This window comes from Pelecanus crispus, unplaced genomic scaffold (assembly GCF_030463565.1).
Source record: "Pelecanus crispus isolate bPelCri1 unplaced genomic scaffold, bPelCri1.pri SCAFFOLD_225, whole genome shotgun sequence".
NCBI lineage: Eukaryota > Metazoa > Chordata > Aves > Pelecaniformes > Pelecanidae > Pelecanus > Pelecanus crispus.
This window is the reverse complement of record NW_027461309.1, coordinates 16,241-40,605: the sequence shown is the minus strand read 5'-3', so window position 1 is coordinate 40,605 and position 24,365 is coordinate 16,241. Positions and strand designations below refer to the sequence as shown.

Below are 24,365 nucleotides of genomic sequence, written 5' to 3'. Positions count from 1 at the left end.
ACCTCTCCACTGGTCACTGGTGCAGGCTAGGAATATGGGGCTGCTGCTCCACCTCTACCCATGTCCTCCAGGGTAGACCTAGAGACTTGGAGGAGCATATAGTCATGACTGATCTGTCTGAAGGCCAAGGACACTGGGAGATATGCTGGCACCAGTGGGGTGCCCTGTCCCTACCACAGAGAGGTCTCTTGAGCACTATGTTAGGCTAGATATATTGCTCCAGACTATGGCCAGGGATTCCCTGGAACATTGTTTTATTCAGAGGCATCACATATCCCACAGTCCCATGAGCAAGCAGACTGTCATGCCTCATGATCCATCCTTCCTGGTTCCCATGGAGCTGTGAGAGAGCCACAGAAGCCCTTGGTGATTTTGGTTCTCCTCATCTGTGGTTCACTCCTCCAGTCCTTCTTGCTCTTACATCCTGAAGAGCAAGACAGAAAAGATCACAGTAGAGAAGCAACGATCAATATAATGGTCCCACACACTCCATTGCTGTCCTACAGCTACCCAGGAGGAATGAGAAGGTGTCTGGGAGATGCTCAAGGGTGCTAGTGTACTGCTGCACAAGCCACTCCAGAAAGGGGTATAGGAAGGGTTTCAGGCAGCAACAGCATGGTGATTTAATCAACTTCAGCAGGCTCTTTGCCAGGCATACCCTGTCCAGCTTGTGTTGAACTGACTGGCAAAGAGGCGAGTCAGTGGCCGCCAGCTACAAATGACCAAGACTAGCCTCGTTTCATTGCTCAGTAGCTGATTCATGTGTTGGTGTTCTGCCCCACCCAGTCTAGAGTGAGTTCAGCACGTCTCCCTGAGCTTCACTTTCCTGCTTTCAAGGCTCTTCCTCCTCCAGAGATCTTCCCACATTTGTGGCCCAACCCTCTGCCATCAGTTGTCTCTGGTCTCCTGGACTGGATGCCATGCAAGACAGAAGCCAGCAGCTTGCTGGCTTGGATTCATCATCATCTAGGAAAAATGCTGGCTGATCCTGCTGGCTCTTCATCTTCTTGCACCATCTGCCATTCATGAGAGTCATCCCCAGCACAAAGACTCGGTGTTTATCTCCACCACCCTGTCTTCTAGGGAAAGGCCACTTCTAGGGTCACTGTTCCTATATGGCACTGCTGAAGATGGCATCTGGGAAGTGGAGCTGTGGAAATGGTGCCATGCCATGCCCTGGGAATGCAATGGCATCCTGTCTCATTGCTTTTTCTGAGGCTTTTGCTAAGGCAGTGGATCAGAAACATCACCTTATCCTCAAAGCAATGCCCTCCACAAACCTCTCCACCATGAAAGAGCACCCACGTGTCCTGGTGTGCCGGGGAATGTGGCAGTGCTGGCTGCGATGGCCGGTAGGATGGACAGGCTGCCAGTCGCCATGAACACTGCATCCCCTGCTCTGGATTTGGCAAAAAAAAACATGGCCACGGGACCATGGGAACACATATCCCACCAGCTTTGTACCATCAGGTAATGCTCAAGTTTGGTCTCAGTGACTTACCTGTCCATGGCGTGAGTTAAGAATCAAAACCTGATGGTTTCCCACGGCACTCAGACTCCCAAATGATGTAAGCATTTGTGGTCCCTTTCCTTAAATAACTACAAAGTGGAGCCAAATGGGTTTTCTCTCCAACAGATGGGCTGCTGACAGGTGCTGTTGGAGGCTGAGAGATGGAAAATCAAAGAAGATGCCCTGATGTGGTCTGTCACTAGCTTGAAGACAGAAGAGCAGGTGAGATCTGGTTTCCTTATTCTGCCAGACTATTCAGATGCTCTAGCAGTACAAAACCACAAACATACATTAATTTTTGCTCTCTATTCTGGTGCGTCAGGAAAATATTACTACCATGTCTAAAAGACAGGAGAGTGGAATATGTCTTAAAGATGGGAGACTGGGATATGTCCTTGGGGACAACAAGAATCTGGTTACATAGCACAGGTCCTAGAAGAAGCAGGGTTGTGTCAGAATGGCATTCTGTAAAATAACAGAAAACAAAAGCTTTTCTTTCTCCCTAAATACATCAGTTCTCTGTTTCCTTTGTGGTTCACTTTTAAAGGCTTGGTGAATTCAAGGAGGATGTGGTCACACTCATTGGAAACTCCAGATGCTACAATTTATAAACATAAATCTGCATTAAACTCACATTTTTGATGAGTTAAATCTCATGTGCCTTCACTCTATTTTTCTTGCAGGGTGATGGCAGCCTGTTATAGTTTTCATGTCCCTTGGAGAGCATTTGCCCAATATCTCTGATATCTCCTCCTTGATTTCTTTGACAGAATCCAGTCTTTTGTTATTTACTGATGTCACTGTAGCCTAGGAGAGAAATCAACACAGTCATGAATTATGGGCTATGCTGGTAGGACATTTCACTCTGATTGATTGATTTTAGTGTGAACAAACTCCAGATAATTAAAGATGAGTTCAAGCTACAACACTTCACTTCTGGCTTCTGAATTGCCCTAAGTGGTGAGTACGTCTGGGTTGAGTACTTTCACGTGGGTCATTAGGAAGGTGAGATCCTTCAGCAAACATGGATCTGCGTGTAGGTCTCAGTTTTGAAGAAGCCTAAGATTATAGCAATGCAGCTGTATCTCCACTCAGGAAACTTTCACCAGACTTTAAGAAAAAAATCTCAGAATTACTAGGAGGAAAACATCACGTGTTGTTGCGTGGCTATTCTTCAGCTTTAGGCATGGCATCCTCCAACTGGTCCTTCACCTGCAGGACATTTCCATGCCACCTAACACCTGCTGCTGCTGAGCACCTGAGAGAGAAGGAAAGCAGCATGCTGGCCTGTGGGTATGTGTTTCTGAGATGGGAGAGGCATGAGGGCACTGACTGCTGGGACCCAACATGTACTGTCTCTGCAAAGGTTACCACCAGCACTCTTATTTGCTTCAATATTCCAAATGATACCTTCAATAAAAAAAAAAAAAAAAAAAAAAAAAAAGAAAAAAGAGGCCAGAGTCTTGCTTTCTTCTTGAACAACAAAACTCCTTGACTCCAAAACAAAAGCAAACTGAAGTCACTTAATTTCAAAATCACTTCAGAAGATGATGTATAGTGCTGTGGTACAATAGTGATGGGGAGGGTGTCCCCAAGCACACAGCCACCTTAGGGCATGATTAGAGGAGTAACTCAGACTTTTCCATCTGAATGCTCCATTTACTATAAGTAACCACCATTTTTAATCATAACTTACTGCCCGCTGGAGGCCCTGCAGTAATGCCGCTGTCATCTGCAAGCACTGGAGCCTGGGGAGGAGAAGAGGGTAGGATGTGTTTAGTTATTTGATGGGCCCAGTTTCCTAAGGGCTATGTTCAGATTTACCCACGTGCACAAAGCACTGCAATTTGGAAAATCTGGGCAGTCTTTGGCAAGGTCCTGTTCGTACACCCAAACTACAGCACTGCACATGCTCCCTAAGTAGTCAAGACATACGTGAATGCATTCTTGCCTACCCTTGGAGTTTGTAGCTTTAGTGTTGGTTGAAAATCTGAGAGAATTAGCCAAATATGAGGATACTGGGTCTGGAGGATGCCTCAGCTTGGGGTTTGGAGATTTAGCTCACGATTTTTAACTCCTTGACATCACATGGGCAAACACTTGCTTTGCTGTCTGATGAACCCCATGGTTTCCAGCCAAGAGTTTGACCCAGAGAGTCAAGCCCATTACTGTGTGACTCACAAGGTAAAATCAACAACAACAACAAAAAGCCTTGGAAACACAGCCTGACTCAATTGCCCTGTAAAACGTGACAATGGCATAATCAGATATGGAACAGTATTTTTATGGCCTGGGAGGAAAGGAGCCATGGACCCCCTTTGGATATGAAATTAAACCAGTTCTTATTTTGAGCAGATTCAGCCTAAATAGATTTGGAGCTTATCTTCAAATTTAGGGGTTCCCTGCTGCCACATGGGAGCTTCTCTGCTAGATCAGGTTGGGTCCATTTAGTGTTTGCGTTGCCTCAAGAGAGTCCCTGCGAGGAGTAGGACAGTGAAGGTGGGGGGTCTCATCCCAGCTGTTGTCAAGAAATTGATTTTTGGGTTGACAAGACGAGGGGCTTTCTTCGCGATGAGTGGGACAAGGAAGTCACCAAGAAGCCAAAAACAGACAAGGAACAATATTTAAGGAAAAAAGATTGCAGCATCTGGCAAAATATTTTCTCTTTATATCCTTTTATGGGGTAATGGTTGTTCACCACCTGAATTGCGCTGGTGGTTGTGACCCTTCTCAGGATGTACATACGAAGTGCTGCTGTACTGCATGTGTGATGGCCTGGATGGATAACTCAGTCCCGGGGGAAGTGTCTAATGATTGGTGGCTTTGATGAGACCTATAGGAGAGCCACTCGTGGAGAGAAGCACTGTGGATCCCAGCGGGTTCACGTTTTAGATGTAGTTGTAAAAAATCAAATGATCTTTTAGCATGCAATCAGTGGATGGCATGAGGGCTTTTTTTAAGCCAGAACTGCAATAGGTCATGGCCAGTCACTAATCTCTAGCTCTCACGGTCAGAGGTCCCCTCCGATGCATGGGAGGACTCTGTTATCCCACGCTGACACCACACAGCCTGGAAATCCCTGGAGTTACCCTCCAGGTTCTGGGCCCATGCATGGGGGTGAAGGCACTGATTGCTGTTCAATATCCTGTCCCACCAGAGACTGGATGGAAAATATTGATTTCCTTTAAGAGCTCAGGAGAAGGGGTGGATTCACAAATGCAGTTGTCTCTCTGTTCACAAAAGTGAGAGAGAGGACTGCTGGGACACAAGCTTTCCACGTAGGCATTGGCTCCAGGAGGGCTGAGCACTGGATCTGACATCGCACCACCTATCTGGGGCCTTGCACTTATTGTGGGCTCGTCTCTCCTTGGAGGCAAAGGGGACACGAACACAAACCCCTTCCCATGCCATGTTGAAGGCTCCAGTCACGGAGCAGGCAGATAACACTGAAATATGTCTCCATAACATGTGAGATCTTGGTCTTCTACACCAAACCACAATGCAGACCCCCCCCCGTCTCCTATGTCAGCCACCATGGAGCCAGCAAATATTAAATAAGCTGCTGCCTGCACCCAGCTGGGCTCTATTCATCCTGGCAGCCCCAAGGTGACATCTCTTGCTGCTCCTTCTACAAAATGCCACATTGTCTCTGGGGGATGTTTTCAAGCCAACATGCCCTTTCAGACCTGAGCTTCAAGGCTAGGAAAAAGCCAGCTGGGATCAGATGTAGAGGCAGAAGAAAACATGACTAAGGAGGCGTGAGCTGTTCAACCTGGCGACAGCAATAATTGGCTCAGATTTGTTTGGCGCATGTATACGCACCGGTGCTGTCGGAAGTGGCACGTAAGAGCATCACCAGCGCTGAGGTGCCACCGTTTTCTGGGTGCTGCATGCGGGTGCAGTTACTGGCCGCTGAGGGAGGTTATTAATCTTTCCCCTGTGATCGCCTTGAACGCTGGAGCAGCGAAACGCTTGTTCTGCAGCCCCCTGTGCTCAAATCAGCGGCGCCTGGAGGGGAAGTCCAAAGAAATGGCTCTTTGGAGGACAACCCACACGCACCCACTTGAAGGACAGAGGCTCCTCTCCAGGAGTGTTACAGCCACTTTGAAATTTGGGAACCTTGAGGTCGAAAGCCCCTCTGCAGCACACACCTGAAGGGGCACTTCATCTTCTCTGGCTGAAGGAATTTGTCTTAACTAAAGCATTTAAATTAAAAGTCAAGACTGAATCACTGCAAAGTGCTGGAGACAAGAGTCATTAATACTGGAATGCAAGTTTTAAATTATTTTTAATATGCTCTGCAAGGCATCCATAAAAGGCCCTTACTCAATATGCATTTCAATTCCCTGCATTAGGGTTTGCAGAATTTAAATTCACAGCAGAGGAAGTGCCGGGAAACCAGCCTGAACTTCTATCAGAGATCTTGCACAGCCAAAGCTGGGAGACCGCCTGGGTCCAAGCTGTCGGGTGGGTGTGACCAAATGGATCAGACTGTTTTGGTGGCCTGTGCCAAAATGAACTGGTGGTCCCAGTCCTTGGAGAACGGGTGTTGGGGCACATCATTGACATGGGGGCAAGCCTTGGAGTCCCTGAAGGTGACAGCAAGTGGGATTTTGCTTGGCCATCTCAGCCAGTATCAAATATTCACGGGTGCCATCAGCAGTTTAAGCGTTACCTGACCATCTCCTGACGAGAAGAGCAGAGAGGATGAGGATGGGCTGAGCCGCAGCCCTTAGCTCTCAGGGCTGCGGGTCCTCATGCTTGGGGACCCCAGATCTTCACGTGCAGCATTCACATGCCCTCACAGCATACACCGTAGATTTGATAACTCTCTCCCTGCATAGGTACGGGGCTAGTTTTGCGGCTGATGTGCAGCAAAGCGATCTGATACTCCTGCCTGCTGCTGCCAGCAGCAAGAGGGGGAGATCCATCAGCTCACAGCAGGAGCACGGAGGGGTGCGAGCTTTCCCAAGGCGAGAAGGGACAAAGGGACCCGTCCAAGAAGGCACTTGTGGGAGCGCAGGGGGTTAGGCAGTTTGAAGCTAAACGTGTGCTGAAGCATTTGGCTGGATCAGGGCCAGGGGTGCAGAAAAGAAATTTCCGGCAAGGAGAAACCTCTAGGAAGAACCAAACCCTAGAGGAAGCTCAGGGTGAGGTTTGTGCTTCCTATTTCAGTCTTAAAAAAGCCCTGCCTCAGGAGGGGGCGAGTTTCAGTAACATCCAGTGTGTGTCCCCCCACCACATAGTTCAATTCTTTGTATCCAGAACGGGGGTGACAAAAGTAAAGCACGTGGAAGCCCCCCAATGCAGTCGCACCCTCAGAGCATCCTGCCCTGCAGTCAGCATCCTGGGGCCCAGGGGCAGAGCAACGTCACACTGTGAAAGGTTCATAGGAGAAAGGATGCACCGAAAGGTGCAGAGGTGGTTGTTGCAGCTAGCTTTACACCCAAGGATGAAAACAGGGCCTGGGGACACATCTGTCCCGTGGTTATTCACATGCTCTGTGCCATGGGTTTGGATGGGGCCAGCTATTGCTCTCCCCAGACAGTCCCCAAACACAGCTTGGGGGAAATGAGGAGCTGGGGGCTGTTCCCTAGAAGCAGGCTGGATGCAGCCACCCTGTTTTGGAAGCTAAAAAAATGCAGCCCTATAGAGGAAAGCCAGGTTAAGCCATGTATGTGCATGCCTCAGGCCCTGCTTAGTTTACTGCCAGCCTAAAAATCCCCTGGCGCTGGGAAATCATCGTGAACCTTGTATGCACATCGCTGCGGCTCAGCTTGTGTTCGGCGGGATGCATCTGTCTGGTTTTGCTACCTTGATGCTTGAAATGAGCTAGGGAAAAGCAGGCAGCCTTTTGGAGAAGGAGGGGGAAAACAACAACAACAAAAAAAAACAAAACAGAAAAGCAGAAAGAAACCAAAACCGGGGGCGGGAGGGAAGGAAAAGGGAGGATTTTGTCTTGGGGAAAGGCAGCCTGGAGGCGTCGCAGCCTCGGAGGACCGTCCTCGCCGTCTCCCCGCATTGCGAAAGACCCTTTTGCTCGGGGCTCGGGTGCCCCTCGGTTTTGCAAAGCATCTCGACACGGAAACTCTGGCCCACGCTGCGCCTCCCAAGAACCCAGCGGGAATGCTGGAAAGCCGGGAGGCCCCGCGGCGGGGCCGGGAAGCGCGGCCGGGCTGCGGGGAGCGGGGCGGGAGGGGCCGCCTGCCATCTAGCGGCACCGGGCCCGCCGGCTGCCCGCCCCCGCCGGGAACCCCCAAAGCAAAGCCCGCACCCCTCCGACACCCTTCCCCCCCCACCCCATCCCTCTGCAGGCAGGGGGGGCGGCTTCTGTTTCGGGGAGGGGGGTTCTGCCAGCGGGGTCTTGTGCATCTGCCAGGAAAATGCACCGAGACGTAAGCGCAGTGGAGCATAAATGTATTTGCAAAGCGGCGAGCCAGGCTAAACAAGGAGCCATGTACTCCTGCGTGTTTGTATTCCGCTCCCCCCGGCTCCTTTCCCCCTCCTTACGCCTCCGCAGAGGATTTTTTTCCTCCTTTCCCTCCCTTAAAAGAAATCCCCCGTGGTTGGAGCAGGGCTCTCCCCACCTCTCCATCCCTTCCCATCTCCTGCAGCCTCCCTCCTGCCTCCCATTTTGTGGCCTCGCCGCTCCCACCCTGCTGCTGGCACCCATGGGGACCCAGAGGGGAGGAAAGGCAGGGGACACGGTCGCATTCCTGTTCTCCCTTCGGTGTCCCCGTATCTCCTTAACACCCCGCAGACCTTCCAGGGCATGCTGACACCTCTCTGTTTCTGCACCCAGAAGTTTGCAGGCTGAAGGCAGGGGGGGATGCCTGAACCCTCTTTCCTCTGCCTCTTCCTGCAAATTCCCTCATGCAATAAATCCTCCCCCCCAAGTTGTGCTGGGGGCTCCCCTGCCTCACAGGGGTGACATGTCCCATTTTATCCGCTCATACCCAGGGAAGGAAATGGAGATGGGTTTTCAAAGACCACCCCAGAAGAGGATGCAGTAACGTGCTCCCTGCGATCCCATCCTGCTGACAGCCCCGTGGAGTCCTTTTGGGGGGGCTGCAGAGCAGAGACCCAGCACGGGCATCCTCAAACTGCCCCCCCAAGGTGCTTATTGAACGCAAAGAGGCATAGAGCTGGGATCAGGTTTAAAAAGAAGGGAAAAGCTGGGCTCTGGACAGTCATGAGATGTTAACCGGCGGCGATGGTGTGCCCGAGAGCGCTGGTGGTTCACCAATCCACGGGGGCGCCAAAAATGAAGCCAGCGCTGGCTCCTCTTAGCAAACCGGCACGAGGCACGGGGTTCTCTGCAGCACCAGATCAACGAAGATCCTCTGCGCTGGAGGGGGCCTGAGCAGTTTGGCAGCACCTCGGCACCCAAGGGGATGGGGAAGATGCTACGGGCACAGAGTCTGTGCCCTGGTCCACAGACCGTCCGCTGGCAGTGGAGGCACGAAGCCCTTCCACGCAGCTCTGCACTGAGACAAAGCTTTATTTTTAGCTCTGACATTAGCTCCTTGACAATTCCCAGAAACATGTAGCCCTTCCCACTGAAATTGGCTTGGAGCTGGGGTCCAGCTGACCCTGGGTGTGACCCAGGTCTGGGGGTCCAGTTTGCTCATGGTCTCTCATTTGCAGCTATGGTTTGGTGCAAAACACTGCCTCATTTTTCTCCTTTCCTGCACAAGGATCCAGCAGCGTGCCTTGGGTCTGAGGACCCTAAACCACGCTGTCAGTCTTCAGCAGCACCATTGCAAAAGGGGCAGTCGGGGTTTCCTTATAGAATCATAGAATCGTTTAGGTTGGAAAAGACCTTTAAGATCATCCAGTCCAACCATTAACCTAACACTGCGAAGTCCACCACTAAACCAATTAAGGGTAGAGTAATAATTCATTTCATATTTCCTGGCTTGGGGGCTGGATTATTTTTTAATGAAAGTAAAACTAGGAATCACTAAGGTTGGAAAGGATCTCTAAGATCGTCAGTCCAACCATCAACCCAACACCCCCATGCCTACTAAACCATGTCCCAAAGTGCCATGTCTACCTGTTTTTTGAACACTTCCAGGGATGGGGACTCCCCCACCTCTCTGGGCAGCCTGTTCCAATGCTTGACTACTCTTTCAGTAAAGAAATTTCTCCTAATACCCAATCTAAATATCTAAATATCATTGTGTGCTCCCTACCCACTCTCCTCTAACCTTGCTCAGGAAATGTGTCCACCATCCTCTTTGTTCCCTTTTTTCATCTTTTATTGCTTCATTCCTTTATCTATAAAAACAACATGACTCTCAAAGTTCAAGTTGACTGTACAGTCCAGTCCTCGTGCGAGCCCGGAGCATGGGCAATCACATTTGTCATGAAGGGTTTATTCACAAGGCCAGGTTTTAACAGCTCGATCTTGCTCCACAGGTGCTCACAGCCAGATGCTTTTTAAAGTCCTTTGGGGGAAGAGCTGCACCCCCAGCAAGGTGGGAACGGGCAGGGAGAAGGTCTTTTTGGCCCTTGTGTTGAGGTTGTCCCGTACCAGCCGGCCATGGCGCTGGGAACTGGTCCCAGGCATGTTTCATCTGCAAGGAGAGATGTTGCTGCGGTCAGCAGCATGGAAGGATTTTCCAGAGGGAAAAAGGCTCAAGGCACCAGCCTGGCCCGTCTCCGTCTTCGGCTGCAGCTCCACGGTGCTGCCCTGGGGACCAAGCCCGCTCTGCTGCGGAGAAAGGGAGGAAATCTAGGAGGGGGGAAAAAAAAAAGGCATTTTGGACAAGCGCTGCTACCTGGTCCTCCAGGTTTGGCACAGAAGAACCGAGCTGCTCCCGGTCACCGGGGTTTCCCATCTCCCCAGGTCCTGCCCACATTTCTTTCGCGGTCCCAGCTGGTTTGCCCTCTCCCAATTCCTCCACGCCATCCAGTTTCTTCTGGGGCTGGTTCCACCACCTGCACACTTTAGATCGCCGTGACAAGCTAGAGCAGGGCTGCAGAGTCCTTACGCTCTTATCAACACTGGATTAATTAAAAATAAAAACCTAATCAGGAACAGAGAAAAGCTCCGCGTTAACCTCGCGCTAGTTTCCAAGTAGGTACGGCGGCGAAATAAAAACAGCAATTTGCAGCTAAATAAAAATAACAATTAAGCATTTGAAACACAACTACGCCATTCAGAAGACGCAGATGAATATTCAGGCGCGTTCATTCCGAGGCTGAGGCTGTCAAATCAACAGACAGGTATAAAACAGCCCGAATTACGCCAACATCCCATCAGCGCCAATGCTCCCGGCGCCAGGCGGCGAGGGGGAGAGGAGGAGGAGGAGGATGGGGGCAATGGGGGAAATTTTTTTTTAAATTGGTCTTAAATTTTTAATTGGTCTTAATTTTTTTTTTTTCAATTGGTCTTAAATTTTGGGTTGTGTAACTGGCATTTGGATCCTCCTGCATGGAGGGGTTTAATTCCCAGGGATGGGAAGCTCTCAAGTAACAAGGGATAAGACAAGAGGAAATGGGCTCAAGCTGCGCCAGGGGAGGTTTAGATTGGATATTAGGAAAAATTTCTTCACGGAAAGAGTGGTCAAGCGTTGGAACGGGCTGCCCAGAGAGGCGGTGGAGTCCCCATCCCTGGAAGAGTTCAAAAAACGGGCAGAGGTGGCACTTTGGGACATGGTTTAGTGGGCATGGGGGTGTTGGGTTGATGGTTGGACTGGTGATCTTGGAGGGCCTTTCCAACCTTAATGATTCCTGGTTTTTACTTCCATTAAAAAATAATCCAACCCCCAAGCCAGCAAATACGAAATTGCTGCTCTGCCCTGAACTGGTTTAGTGTGGGTTGGCGCTGTTGGGTTAATGGTTGGACTGGACCATCTCCAAGGTCTTTTCCGACCCGAAGGATTCGATGGCTCTCCCGTGGCACCCGCGCCGGTCACGGCTGCCCTCTGCGGCGCGGCGCTGTCCCTGCTGCCGGGGCCCCCGCCGCGCCGCTGCGGGCAGGGGACCGCGGGATGCGGCCTCGGCCGCTGCGCTCAGCCCGGCCCCAGGCCCCCGCAGCGCGGGGAGGCCGCGGACCCGCCACAGCAGCGCCCAGGCCCAGGCCCAGGCCCGCGCGGGGGGGCTCAACCGCTGCGGCTGACGGCACAGCCAGGCCCGCGCCCCGCCGGGCCCGCGCGGCTGCGCTGTGGTCCCCGGGGTCAGCTGCACGTCACGGGGGCACGCGCGTCGCCGGGGGCGAGGCGGTGCCGCCCTGGGGGCGCGCGGACGGGGCACAGGCGCTCGCGCTGCCCCCCGCACCCCCACGCGCGATGGCGGCGCCGTGCGTCTGACGCAGGCGCGCCGGCGCGCCCCCTACCGGCCCGCCGCCGCCAACTGCCGCCGTGCCGAATCTGCCGGCGGGGCGGGCGGCGCTGACGTCACGGCGGCCGCTGCCCGTGCGGAAAGTGCGTCGGCGTGGCGCGGGCCGCTTTTACGCCGGGCGGGATTTCATCATGCGGGGGGGGGCAGGGCGGCGCGCCGCGCCTCTCCATGCCGCTGCTGCCGCCCCGTAGCGCCCTGCCCGCCCTCCTGCGCCGCCTGCGCCGCCCGGCCTGCCCGCCCGCCGCCCCGCCGCGCTCCCGGCCCGCCCCGGCCGCGACCCCCATGGACGGCCCGCAAGCCGAGGCGCTGCTGGCGCCCCTGCGGCAGGCGGTGCGGCTCCAGGTAACCCGCCCGGGCCCGGCCCGCGGCTGAGGGGAGCCCCGCGGGGCGGGCGGCGGCTCGGGGGGGGCGGGGCGGGGGTCCGGCTGAGGGGCTCGGGGGTGTGACAGACGCGCCCGGAGCTGCGGGCCCGCGGCGGCCGGCCGGTGCCTCGGGTCCGTGGGGAGGTGTCCGTGTGTCCGTGTGTCCGTCCCTCCGCCGCCCCCGCCCTGCCGGCTCGCCTGGGCTGTGCTCCGCGGGGGTTTTGTCCCCCCCCTCTCGGCGAACGCACCGGAGCCCCCAGCCCCAGCGGGCCCGGCTTGGACCCCCCCGGCTCGGCGCCCCGGGGCCCCGCGGTGCGCCCACGCTGCAGGGGCCCCGTGGGTTTGCCGGGGCTTCTGGCGCCCGTGGGCCCCCCCGGGGGTGCCGCTGCCCCGCGGGCGGGCCCTGCTGTGCCCCGGGCGGGCAGCGGCTGCCTGGGCAGGGCCCCCCGAGGCTGCCCGTGCCCCCCCCGGAGCCATGGGCCGTGTTAGGGCGGCCTGGCAGAACTGGACCCGGGCGTGGGTCTGCCTGCCGCCCCGCTCCTGGGCTTGAGGGGTCTTCTGTGCCCAAGCTGGGGCTGACTTTGGCATGCTTTTAGGGCCCCGCAGCTTCACGTCGTCTTTATAGAACAGCCTGCACGCGTTTCCTCAGCCAGTACGGTCGCATGATGACTCCCTGTAGAGCTGAGTTTGTGCTGCAGGTAGATGATATTCTTTAGAGTCGCATATTTGCCTGATGCGGGAAGGCATAGTAATTCCTTTGCACGTTTTCCATGTCATCGTTCTTATGTGCCTAGATGCGTAGCTGTCTCCTGTTAGCCGGGACTGCATCGCAGTCTCTTTCTGCCTCCTTTGCAGATGAAGCTATTATCTTTAGCTTCCTTCTCACCTGAGAAGGATTTGGTTGTCTTTTTATTTCCGAAGTGAATCTCGACGCTGGTGCCCTTGCTGTGTATGTTACCGGCAGTGGAGCCTGCTCGCAGCACATGAAGTTCCCCTTCCTCCCTGCTTTAGCAGCAAGACCTATGCGTGTGGGTTCCCCGCGTGCCTCCTGTCAGTGGCTGAACCCATGGCCTGCTCCTTAGCTGCACACATAGCTACTTGTGTGTCCCAGGTAGTTGTAGATTTGTGCCTGTGTTTTCCCATTAAATGAGTGGATTTATGGCCCTCTAATTATACCAGCGCCAGCACTTCAATGAGTTTTTATTATGAATCATTGTACAGCATAATGCCTTGGCAGGAGAGCTTCTTGTAAATAAAATGATGATCTCTAGAACTAGCCAATTTATTTTAAAATCCTCAGTCTTGGGTGCTGTCATTTGCCTTTAAAGTATCAATGCACCCCTTCTTTCTGGGTGCCTGTGGGATTGGGACAGCAGTGTGGGGTGCCAAGGAAAGGTGTGTGGGTAAATTTGTATAGCTGGGACCACGCATATTGTGTTGTACAGCTGACAGTAGTAATTCAGTGAGATCTTTGCGCAAGAGGAAAAGGAGGGAGCAACGAAGATTGGGGTAGTCGATACCTTACGATGCAGAGGACCCCGTCTGTTGCCTCGCGGAGAAGTGGTGTAATTAAACCTAAGGGACTCCGAACCTATGGAGAGGAAAGTGAGCAGCGTGTCTTCCTGCAGCAGTGCCTGATGCAATAAGCTGCCGTGATTCAGGGGTGGATCCCTCTCTGCTTTACTGGTCTACGGGACAAAGCTGCAGCAAAATTTGCCACATCGAGTGCTGCTGTGCACTCCTTCTCTGGGTTGGGCTTGACCTCGTAGCTTTAATTAGATTGAGTCCTGTCAGCAAATGTTATTTGCTTCAGTTGTGTTTTTTGTCTCCTTGCGTATGTCTGAGTACTCTTTTACTTATAGATCAGGACAAAGAGTTGCTGTATGCTGCTTTTAGATGCTCAGCAGTGAGCAGGGCGATAGCTCTGTTGAGTCAGCAGTAGCTGCTTTGCTGCTACCTTGATGTTTTTCCACTGCCGACCCCCTAGCTCAACAAAGGCAATTTGGACTTACTACTTTAAAAGAAAAAAAAAAAAAAAGATCAGATCCCTCCCTCTGCCACGTTTCCCAGGAATGGCAGTTGAAGTCCTCACCCCTAGAGTGAAACTTTCACGTTTTGGTATAACTAGTTAACAGGAAGGAAACGGCAGATTTGTTCTGTTCTTTGTAGCCGATGGGGTTAGGGAGCCTGACAGGATTCTTATTTTTCTTTCTTTTCTTTGTGTGTGTTTGTTTTAAAGCAGTCTTTTGAGTCTTCCTCCTTTTACTAATAAAATTAGCCTTTGAACCCCTTAGTCTCTGAAGCACTTTTACCTTTTCTAACCTGGTTACTGAATGGCAACCTGTGCATTCTCTTCTCTTTGGTTTCTCAGTTGCCTGTAATATTAACGTCAGAAAAGCTCAGAATTTCTGAAAAAGCTGGTATTGTGAAAATGTTGTAACCGCTTTGGATTGTTCTGGTTTTCTTTTTTTTTTTTTTTTTTCTTCTTCTTTGTCTTCTTTTTGTTTAATGGAGAAGTGCAAGATGTAAGAAAAATGCTGAACTTGGAGCATCCCATTCTTGGAGCATCCCACTTGAGAAGGCATTGACATCTCTGTGCTTTTTTCCTCCTGGGTCAGCTCCTTTGTCCTTCTCAGTAATTCAAGATAGACCGTGGTTTTGGCTGAAGAAGAGTGGACTGAAAGGAAGACTTTTAATTAATTTGTCTTCAAGAGCAAGCTGGGCATGACTGCTGAGGATCATGTTCAGAAAAGCATGCTGCTGGATATTTAGGGGTTGAGCACTTCCCTGGGATGAGAGGGGAGAGTTGTCCCCACAGGGCAGAGAGACCTTTGTGGAGCCATGGCAAGGTGATGGTGGTTTGACTCGGGTCAAGACCTTGGTGTAAGCCCACGGCAGGGTTTTGCTGCTCTGAAATATTTAGGCATTGGGGTTTTTTTTTGGTGGGTGTGGGGTTTTTTGTGTTTTTTTTTTTTTTTTTTACATTGCCTACTCTATTCTGTCCCAAAGTTACTGGACAGGTTTTAAAAACAGTAACTGTTTCTACAGATAATGCAATGCCTGCTTTGCTTAGACATTAAGCTGAAAATGTCTGTCTTCTATGAGACCTTCTTCTAAAATTTTGTGTGCTTATTGGCCAGTTTTGAACAGATTTGACAGAGGAAAAGAGGTCTAAAATGGTCATCAATTTTGAGGAAAAGGGAAGGGGTAGAAGGAAGCGAAGCCTTATTATCAAGAAAGAGAGCACAAAGCCTGTATTCACCATCTGAGAATGCACTTAGTTCATCCTCAAAGACAGAAAGCTAGGATTTGTGGAAATCTGCGGTGAAGTGGTGCATGGAGGAGTGTGTTTGCACACTGAGATTTAATAACAGGTCTGGGATTTAACAGTAGCGGGGGGGGTTGAATTTCTGTAATGATGTCTAGTTCTGCTAACTCTCAAATGCGTAAATGCGTAAGTGTTTCTCACTTCTACCAATTGAAGCGGCCTCTTGAGACCTGCGTGGGGAGGCAGGACAAAACCCTCCTTTTGGATTGCCAGGGGAGCTGAAAGAAGGAGAGTTCTCGTCCATGGCATTCAAAGAAAGAGTCTATATCTTGTGTTTTGTCTCCTAGGGAGAACTGGTAAGGAAGCTGAAGGAAGAGAAAGCTCCCCAGGTGGATATAGACAAAGCTGTAGCAGAGCTCAAAGCTCGGAAGAGGGTCCTAGAAGCGAAGGTGAGTCTGGAAATTAAATTAGAGTTCCACAGTTTTGTCTGAAAAGCCTTGAAATCTCTTTTTTTACGGTATTGATTTGGTCCAAACAGTCTACCCTGCTATGATTGTTTAGCCCACTTCTGAAATAGTTTGCAAGTTTCCAACTAGTGGCAATTTCATTCTTGATCTGTTATGCTGGTATCCGTTAGCATTAAATTACAGTACGCGAACAAATAAATACGAGTTCAGGTTGTTCATAGTCAAAGCTGAAATTCAGTGTATATGTTGCTAATCTTTGTTTACTGTATAGATCTTTTTTGTACACAGCGAGAGGACCTGCTGTTCACTGTGGTGAGTTTCATCTTCAGATTCTTTGTGCAGCATTTAAATTCCCAGACTGGCGTACAACATGTTTCTTTAGAAACCATTTTCTTTGCTACACTTTAAATGAAGTTTTTGGAGATGTTTCAAATAGCCTATGGTTTTCCTCAGCCTTAAAGAGAGGGATGTATTGAAATTGTGCCTGCTTCTTGAAGTGCAATTGTGCTCTGAAAAGTCTTTCTGCAAATGAAATGATGGAACTTCAGGTTTGTTTTGTCTCTAGATCAATAAACAAGTAAAAATACACTTCCTTATCCCGCAAGCTTTTCTCCCCTTCTCAGACTGAAACAACGAAAAGAAACTCCTGAAGCATAAAAACAGCCAGGTGTGCAGATTCACCCAGGAAACTGCAAGGTTCTTTGTAATTTGCATTTCATACAAAAATTATTGTAGTTGTGCTTTGGTGGTACCCTTAAAAATAAATAAATACACCACTGCTTGCAACTAACTTACTGTGAGAATGTGAGTATACCTGAAAAGAAACCAGTTGGCCCTATTTGTTCTACAGAGTCATGTGAGGCGGACAGTTAGTATTCGCTCTCAGGTCTGGTGTCGTGGCTACCTGTTTACATACATTTAACCCAAGTAAGATGATGTCATTTTTACTTAGTATTCAGCATAGAGACCTGTGCTTTGAAACCATTGCATGAAACCTGTATTGATAGGTAGGTCTTCCTGGAGTAAATAGTTTCTAAATGTTTTCCCAGTTCTCTTTCCCAGCCCTTGGAAGCTTGATGTAGAGAGATGTAGCAAGGCAGGTTAGGAGTCTTGGTATCGCTGTGAGCCCCACCTTTCTGTTGGAAGAGTGCCGGTAGGATGCAGCTTAGAGGCGTGCTTGCCAGTTACGCAATTTGTGTGGGCTGTATCCCTCTCGGTGCAAGAATGACCTTGCAAAAGCAGCATCTGCCCTTGTGAGTGCAGCACTCCAATACAGTCTTTCTCTCTCGACAATGTTTCCAGCAATGCATCACAGTGCTTGCAACTTTTGCAGAAGGCAGCAGTGTGAATTAAAGCTAGCAGCTGCTGGTACAGTTTTCAAGCCCTGTGATGCCTACTTAAAGATAGCAGAGTGGCTCTGAATTTGAAGCTTTGAACAGGGTAGAGCAGTTGAGTGTTTAAAATTCCTTGGCTTTATGTCCTCAAACTGTATCTTAAGTCAATAGATGATTCTGCTCCTGTAGAGGGTCTTTCTTCCCCTTGAAGGCTAACACAGGCACTTTTCCACCTTCTCTTATGAATATATTTATGTTTATGAATATATGCCGGATAGAAGAGACTGTTTCTTTGGCTTCTGCACCAGTTAATTAACTATTCTTTTTAGGTAGTAGAAGAGGAGCTCCACAGAATTCTAACTCCAGTTACTCCTGTGCTGCTGGCCATTTCTCCCTGCCAGTTCAGAATTGGGATGTGTCACTATTGCTCTCCTCCTGTCCACCTCTGGGCAAAAGCCATCCTTTCTATTAAGAAATCCTGGTCATTATGAAATGTGATTCTGTGATTTTAGGCAGAGAGTGACAAATGGATTCCCTATCTGTGCTTTAAAAGTACTGTTCTGGTGCATGCTCTCATGTGTGCTCTCTGTCTTTGACTTTTTCCGTCTCTCGTGCAAAGTACCTTCTTTAGCATAGTCTTATGCTCATTCATGGGAGCAGCAGAGGTACAGTGCTTTTAAAATTAGACTATGTGTATTTGACTTTATAGATGCTCAAAAAAGAAAAGTTTGAAATTATTGGTCATACGATACTTTTCGTTACCAAAAGGCTGTTCAAAATGATAGTGTTGGCCATTTAGGAGGATCTGAATTAATTTAGTGAACTTCTTGGCTTAACTCTGCTTTAATTACCAAAACGTCTTTGTTGAAGAAAATCTGCCAAGTCTGTTGACTTCACTAATGGAGTTGGTTGCAAAAATCATAGGTTTTCAGGTGAAACGGTCTGCTGTAAAACATGTTCACAGAATCTAGTCAGGGCATTTAGGCACTCTGTAACTAAATTTTCTGAGTGGAGGCAGCCATATTTGTGAAAGCCTACATTTTGCAAATAGATATGCTTTGTATAAGTAGCTAAATACACACCTTTGGCAGAGCACAAGGATGATGATGTTCATAATCTTCATGGTAAAAATTCTTCAAGGTGAGGAGCGCTTTATTGAAAGCTTCATATATACCGAGAGTTAGATGTTTGTAGTCTAAGCTAGTCACTTTAAGCTCTTTTTATAGTCGGGAGGTGGAAATGGGTCAGAAGAATTGCTTTAGAAATTGCCATTTCTCTTCGCTGATTGTAAAGAAAGCTGAGGAAAACTAGCTCAGACTTAGTTGTCCGAAAGTTAGGGCAGATGAGTCCACCTTGAGTGTCTAAAATGCTGCATTCAGACAATCATGTTCGTAATTGAGCACTTGAATCTCAGTGTGACCATTCCTCTTCGGAAAATGAGCATGTTGGCAGGATACCTTTGCTTCAAAATGGTCTTTACAGACTTTTGACTCATAATGCTGAATGGAGAGGATTTGTCCTTCTGCCAGAAACTGGGGCTATTAACTGTTTTCGGTTTGCTTGAATTACAGGAGCTGGCCTTACAGCCCAAAGATGACATTGTGGACAGAGTTAAAATGGAAGACACCCTCAAAAGGAGGTTTTTCTATGATCAAGCCTTTTCTATTTATGGAGGTACAGATTTGAAGAATTTTACATTTTAATCCCTTTAGGCCAATGTTCTGGTCTTTCTAGCTGTGTGAAATGCTGTACTCTCACGATGTTACATTAATGCAACATAAAAGAATTTTTAAAGTTGGCTTTAAACTGTCCTGCTTGAGTCTGTAAGCCTTTCAAAAGTTTCCCCCTTCCTAAAGTCTTTGGGTGGGGAAGGGGCTCAAAATTTGCCTTTTGCTTTCTGAATATGAGTGGACTTTAGGATGCAAGTTCTGAGCATTGTGTTGTAGAAGATGGTCTCTTTGCAGAGGGGTAGGGTGTTTTGGCATTTAAGGGAGCAATCAGCTTATTTCCTCGTAACCATTCATCTCTATCTGAGCTTTCCTTGGCAAGATGATTCTCAAAACTACTGTGAACTTTAGAACCTGTCACCTTAATGAACTTTGTCAATGAACTTTATTGAACAGTGAACAAATGCGTCTGTTAAATCTCTTCAGATTTGAGCAGCTCAGGGAGGCAGCACAGTGCCTGTGCGGTTACTGCTCTTTCACCTGAAGTACTAAAATAAATACTCTGGGTTGTTTTATTGGCTTTTTTTTTTTTTTCATCTTTGTGCCTAAACTAGTGATTGGCAGATATGCTTTATTGCTGACAATAACATATTGCTTTGGCACATGCATTATCGCTGCTTCTGTATTCAGATTCCTCCTTCAGGTAGATTGCTTTCACAAAACTCTGCACAAAATATAATCCATTGGGGGAGGGAGTGTGGCTTTTATAGTTGTTGGTTGCTGGTATTTATCAGTTTCAGCTTCTACCACTACCTGATGCCCCCGGGCACTCTGCGACTGAACTGTATTGGTTAGCATATAGGGCAGTGTCTGTCTAGGTGCTTCATGGAGTTCACTTTCAGCCTTTATGTCATGCGTCTTTGTGTAAAAAACTCTCTACAGTGAGACACGTTCCATATTCTGTTTAGCACGGAGAAGCTGATGCTTCATGTTCAGAAAATGACCTGAAATGGCTGAAACCAACTGAGGGAAACACTGAGAAGGGAGGATGTTTCCTCCAAACAATGTAGGTTTGTGCAATCCCGCACCTACCACATTTTTTTACCTTTTTCTCTTTACAGGTGTCAGTGGTCTGTATGACTTTGGGCCTGTTGGGTGTGCTTTGAAGAACAACATCATCCAGGCATGGAGACAGCACTTTATTCAGGAAGAGCAAATCCTGGAGATTGACTGTACCATGCTCACACCAGAGCCGGTTCTGAAGTAAATATGGGTCTTTTTTTCTGCAGCATGTAATTTCTGGTCATATTTGCTTTTTACAGTCTTCTGTAAAATTACCCACAGGGATCTTGAGACTGGGTCACCCAATTTCGTACCCCATTGCAGTGCAAAATAATTAGATATCAGTGCACAGGTCAGTGTGAGAGGTTTTTGTTCCATAAGTCAGGGAGAGCAGTGGGACTCATGTCTGAGAGTGTAATGTCTTTATGTCCCCTAGCAGTCCCATTAGGTAAGAAATAGCTGTATCCCTTTTTCCAAAAGATCAAGAAGACAAGAAGAAGGATTAGGCGACTTGCCTAAGTCTGGGACGCGTGGGTCACGTTTTAGGACAGTGGCCAGGTTGATTGACCATCCTTCCCTTCTCTGTGGAGGGATGGTAATGTGCAGTGTGTTAACTGAGCTCTGAATGCAAATGTAGCTTCTGTAGCCCTGGGGATTGAAGCCCTCTTTTTATCCACAGACCAGGTAGAGGGACCGTGTTCCAGGGTGAGAGCATAGTTCAGACTCTGGACCCTTTCACCTCCACGTATCTCCGCTAAGACTACCCACAGGTTTGCTAAATATGTCAGGAGCTTTTGGAATGAGTCTGAGCTGAGTCAACTGTGTTACTGTGTCTGGGTCACGGTATAATGGGCAGAAGCTGTCACGAATCACTGGTATAAAATAGTGGGAATCTGTCCACCTGAACTGCTGGTTACTCCTCACAACTGCATCTCTGTCTTGCTTTGATCACGATGCAGTTCCTAAAGGCACTAAGTGTCATCTTAGTGATGTGGTTTAAGATTTAGATGTATTGATGCTTTCTCACAGATCAGATTTTCTGTGGGATGTTACTGCTCGATGCGAATCTATAATCTGAAGCAAGAGTGAGCCTGCAGTTTGGGCGCATGGTTTGAAGGACTTCTCTTTGATAATGGTCTGTCCACTGGGATCTCTTGGTACCTGGGGCTGTCCGGTGGCAGCTTTCATGTTCCTTTTTTGTATCATCTTTTCTAGGACTTCTGGCCACGTAGACAAATTTGCTGACTTCATGGTGAAAGATGTGAAAAATGGGGAATGTTTTCGTGCTGATCATCTCTTAAAAGGTTTGGTTTTGTTCCAAAGCTAGGTGGGCTTGGGGATTTCTTGCAGTGGTACAAACATGGGAGAAGAGTATCTTTCTTGAGGAAGGCCAGTTGGTGTAGCCAGTCTTTCATACTTGTGTTGGTAGTTCATTAATCATACCATACCAAAGATCCCATAAGTTCTCAGTTCCACCCAAATGTTGTGTTAGTGTCTTAAATGAGGTGCAGGTAAAAACATAGTTGAGTCAGTTTTATAAAACCCTGTGTCGTCAGGCCATAAAAGATTACTGTGTTGTCTAAGCTGAGGACTCCCTATATAACAAGGTTCCTGTTCTCTGCCACATTCTGGTCTTAGTTTTCTTGAGTTTCAGTTGCTTTTTGTTTAGAACAGAGAGATGATTTAATGATGATGTAAGGGGACAGAGCATGTTTTCTCGATGCAAAGGTCAATTACATGGCAGCTGATGACTTTCGTATACCTTAGAACTCAGCTGACTTTTGGGAATGCTCAGTAGACTTCAGGCATTTCTTAGGTTTGCAAAGTCCTCATGCTTCTTTCTGGTTATTGATTAAAACTTGTTTAAAAAACAACAACAACAACAAAAAAATCACATGAGGGAATCTTAGAAATAAGAAATCTATTTGAAAACTTTCATGTACAGCTCCATTGTGAAAGGAAGGAACTGCTTTAGGTTTAAGTGGATTGTGCTCCCTAGTTTTCTAGCTATTTCCTTGGAAGTTAAGTATGTAGAACAATCTATATTGGCATTAAAGCTGTTTTCATAATATTCAGTTAGAATTTTTGTTTTATGAAAAAAACCCAAAAGAAGCCTATCTAACCTCTGCCCACTTTGCACGCTGAACAGCATCATAAACCGGAGTGTTCCTGTCTCTTCTGCAGCCCATCGTTGGTGAACAGCCACCTGCTGTTACTGCCACTAAAAAGTCACATTGCTTTTTTCAAATGAGAGTGGGAAGTTTTGGCATCGCTGTCTGCCTTTGTATCTCATGGAGGGTGTTGTGCTTTAAAGTGGAATGCAGTCTAACCCTACTGTACCAAGTCAGTACATGTCTCTGAGTGCATTTGGATAAAATTAGCCTTGCTGGCTCGAGATCAAACGTTGCTTTGAATTTCCAGTCTGTATAGAAAGAAAATAAGGAGAAAGGGACTACAAAGCCATTGCTTGGGTTTAGAGGAATGAATATTGGCAAGAAACTCGATAAGGACCTGTTGTTTTCCCTGTGGCACACCAGTACAGCAAACTGGTGCAGCTCCTCAGCTGCAGATCAGCATTGCCCTGATGACATGAGTGGAATTGCCCTGATGACACTAGCCAGACACCTGGTAGACATACACTTATGCTCATGCTGGAGGATTCCCCTGATCTATCTAGCTGTAGATTGGGATCAGTAATGGGGTTGCAGTATAAACTCACTACATATTTTTCTTGCTTACAGCTCACCTGCAAAAGCTGATGTCTGACAAGAAGTGCACAGCAGAGAAAAAGGCAGAAATGGAAAATGTTCTAACACAGGTAGGTGCCTGCTTGGGGAGGTGAATGCTTCAGGGATGTGTGTGTAACGGAGGAAGTGCACCGAGTCCAGAGGCAATGTCCCTTCTGTGTCTCTGAAGATGCTCAGAAGTCTTTACCTCCAAGATACATGTTGGGCTGTACATGCTCCTACGTACTGAAACTTATTGGTTAACAAATACCGTAAACTCGCTGGTTAACCACATCTCCCTCCTTCTGCTGTTTTGGAGAGTTATTGCTGTTATATGAATCTCTTGAATGTTGGATTGGTAGGGCTGAAGCTCTGTCCTTGGAGCTGATCTGCTCTGTTCCACCTCACACCCTGCAAAAAGCCTATTTCTTCTGAATCCCCCCCCCTTTACCTTTGTAAATCCCTCATTGTGGGATTATGATACAAAGGACCGGAGACTGATGTGAAGTTTTGTCAGGGTTTTTCTGAGTCACCTTAGCACTGAATTGGTATGTTTTAAAGTTGTCTTGACTTTGAAGCACTTGAGATTTGTTCCTCTGTCTCTAGCACCCTGCACAGATTTTTCCTTTGTTTATTCTGAGAATAGTTGGTGCTCCAGGCTGACATTCCTGAGCAGCTGTACAGACATTTGCCTTTATTTTTTTATTTGTTTTTCTTTGTTTTTAATGTTTTTTTTCTCATGACTTCTAGGATAAATGCTTCCAGAGCCATGCATAGAGTGAATATTTCCTTCCAGAAAGAGCAACTTTTTTTTTCAATGTATTGCATTACTGAGCAGTTGTCACTAGGTTTTCCATACTGCAACACTGAACTTTGACTGTCCTTTAGGGGAATCCCTCTATTAATAAACTCTTTTTATCTCCTGTCTTGAGTTTTCTCTGATATATGAAGGATCATGACAATTAAAGAGAAGCAGCTCATTTGATTTTAAACTTGAGTGTTAAATCATTGCTGTACTGTTCAGTATAGATCCTTTATGGTACTTAAATCTAGAAACTATTTTTAAATATACATATGCAAAAGGCTAGTACATAAACGCACAAAATAATGCCAGAAATTGTGGCTTTTGTGCAGTTAGGTTGCAGTTAGATCTGTGGTTCTACTGCTTGATTCCCGTCCTCCAGAGAAAGGGGGAGGTGAGGTCCTGGAAGGGGCTGACATTATCCGACTTGTAAAAGTGCCCAGTCATTACCAAATTGTTTTCAGAGCAAATGGAAAATCTTTCACCAAGAATCCTTGTGCTGCAGATTTGCTCTATTTAACTAAAATGCGGAACAGCTCTAAAAGAGAGCATCTAATGCATAGCTTGAATATTGTGTTTCGTGCAGCAGAAGAAAGAGAAATGAATGCAGACAAAGCACTGCAGAAATTTTAGCTTTCTTCTCTCACATTGCTGGGTTTTTTTTTTTCCTTCCCAACACACTGCTCCCCATGTTTTAGCTGAAACTGTTCAAAAGAAGCTACTGGTGGGTGGTGATGCAGTCCCAATGACTTTTCTTCTGCTTTACACCCACTCTTATGCTCAGTGCTTTCATTTCTATCTAGACTTCAGACTTCCTGTG

At 48.2% G+C, this 24,365-nt stretch overlaps 1 protein-coding gene across 1 annotated transcript in view; it reads left to right on the top strand.

Moving 5' to 3' along the window:
• Positions 1 to 12,025: 12,025 nt before the first annotated feature.
• Positions 12,026 to 24,365, top strand: part of GARS1 (glycyl-tRNA synthetase 1) — a 28,496-nt gene continuing 16,156 nt past the window's right edge. Inside the window, exons 1-6 of the mRNA XM_075727372.1 lie at positions 12,026 to 12,199; positions 15,835 to 15,936; positions 18,860 to 18,962; positions 20,077 to 20,218; positions 21,233 to 21,321; positions 22,759 to 22,835. Of these exons, the coding sequence (XP_075583487.1) occupies positions 12,026 to 12,199; positions 15,835 to 15,936; positions 18,860 to 18,962; positions 20,077 to 20,218; positions 21,233 to 21,321; positions 22,759 to 22,835 (687 nt within the window). The remainder of the gene's footprint in view (positions 12,200 to 15,834; positions 15,937 to 18,859; positions 18,963 to 20,076; positions 20,219 to 21,232; positions 21,322 to 22,758; positions 22,836 to 24,365) is intronic.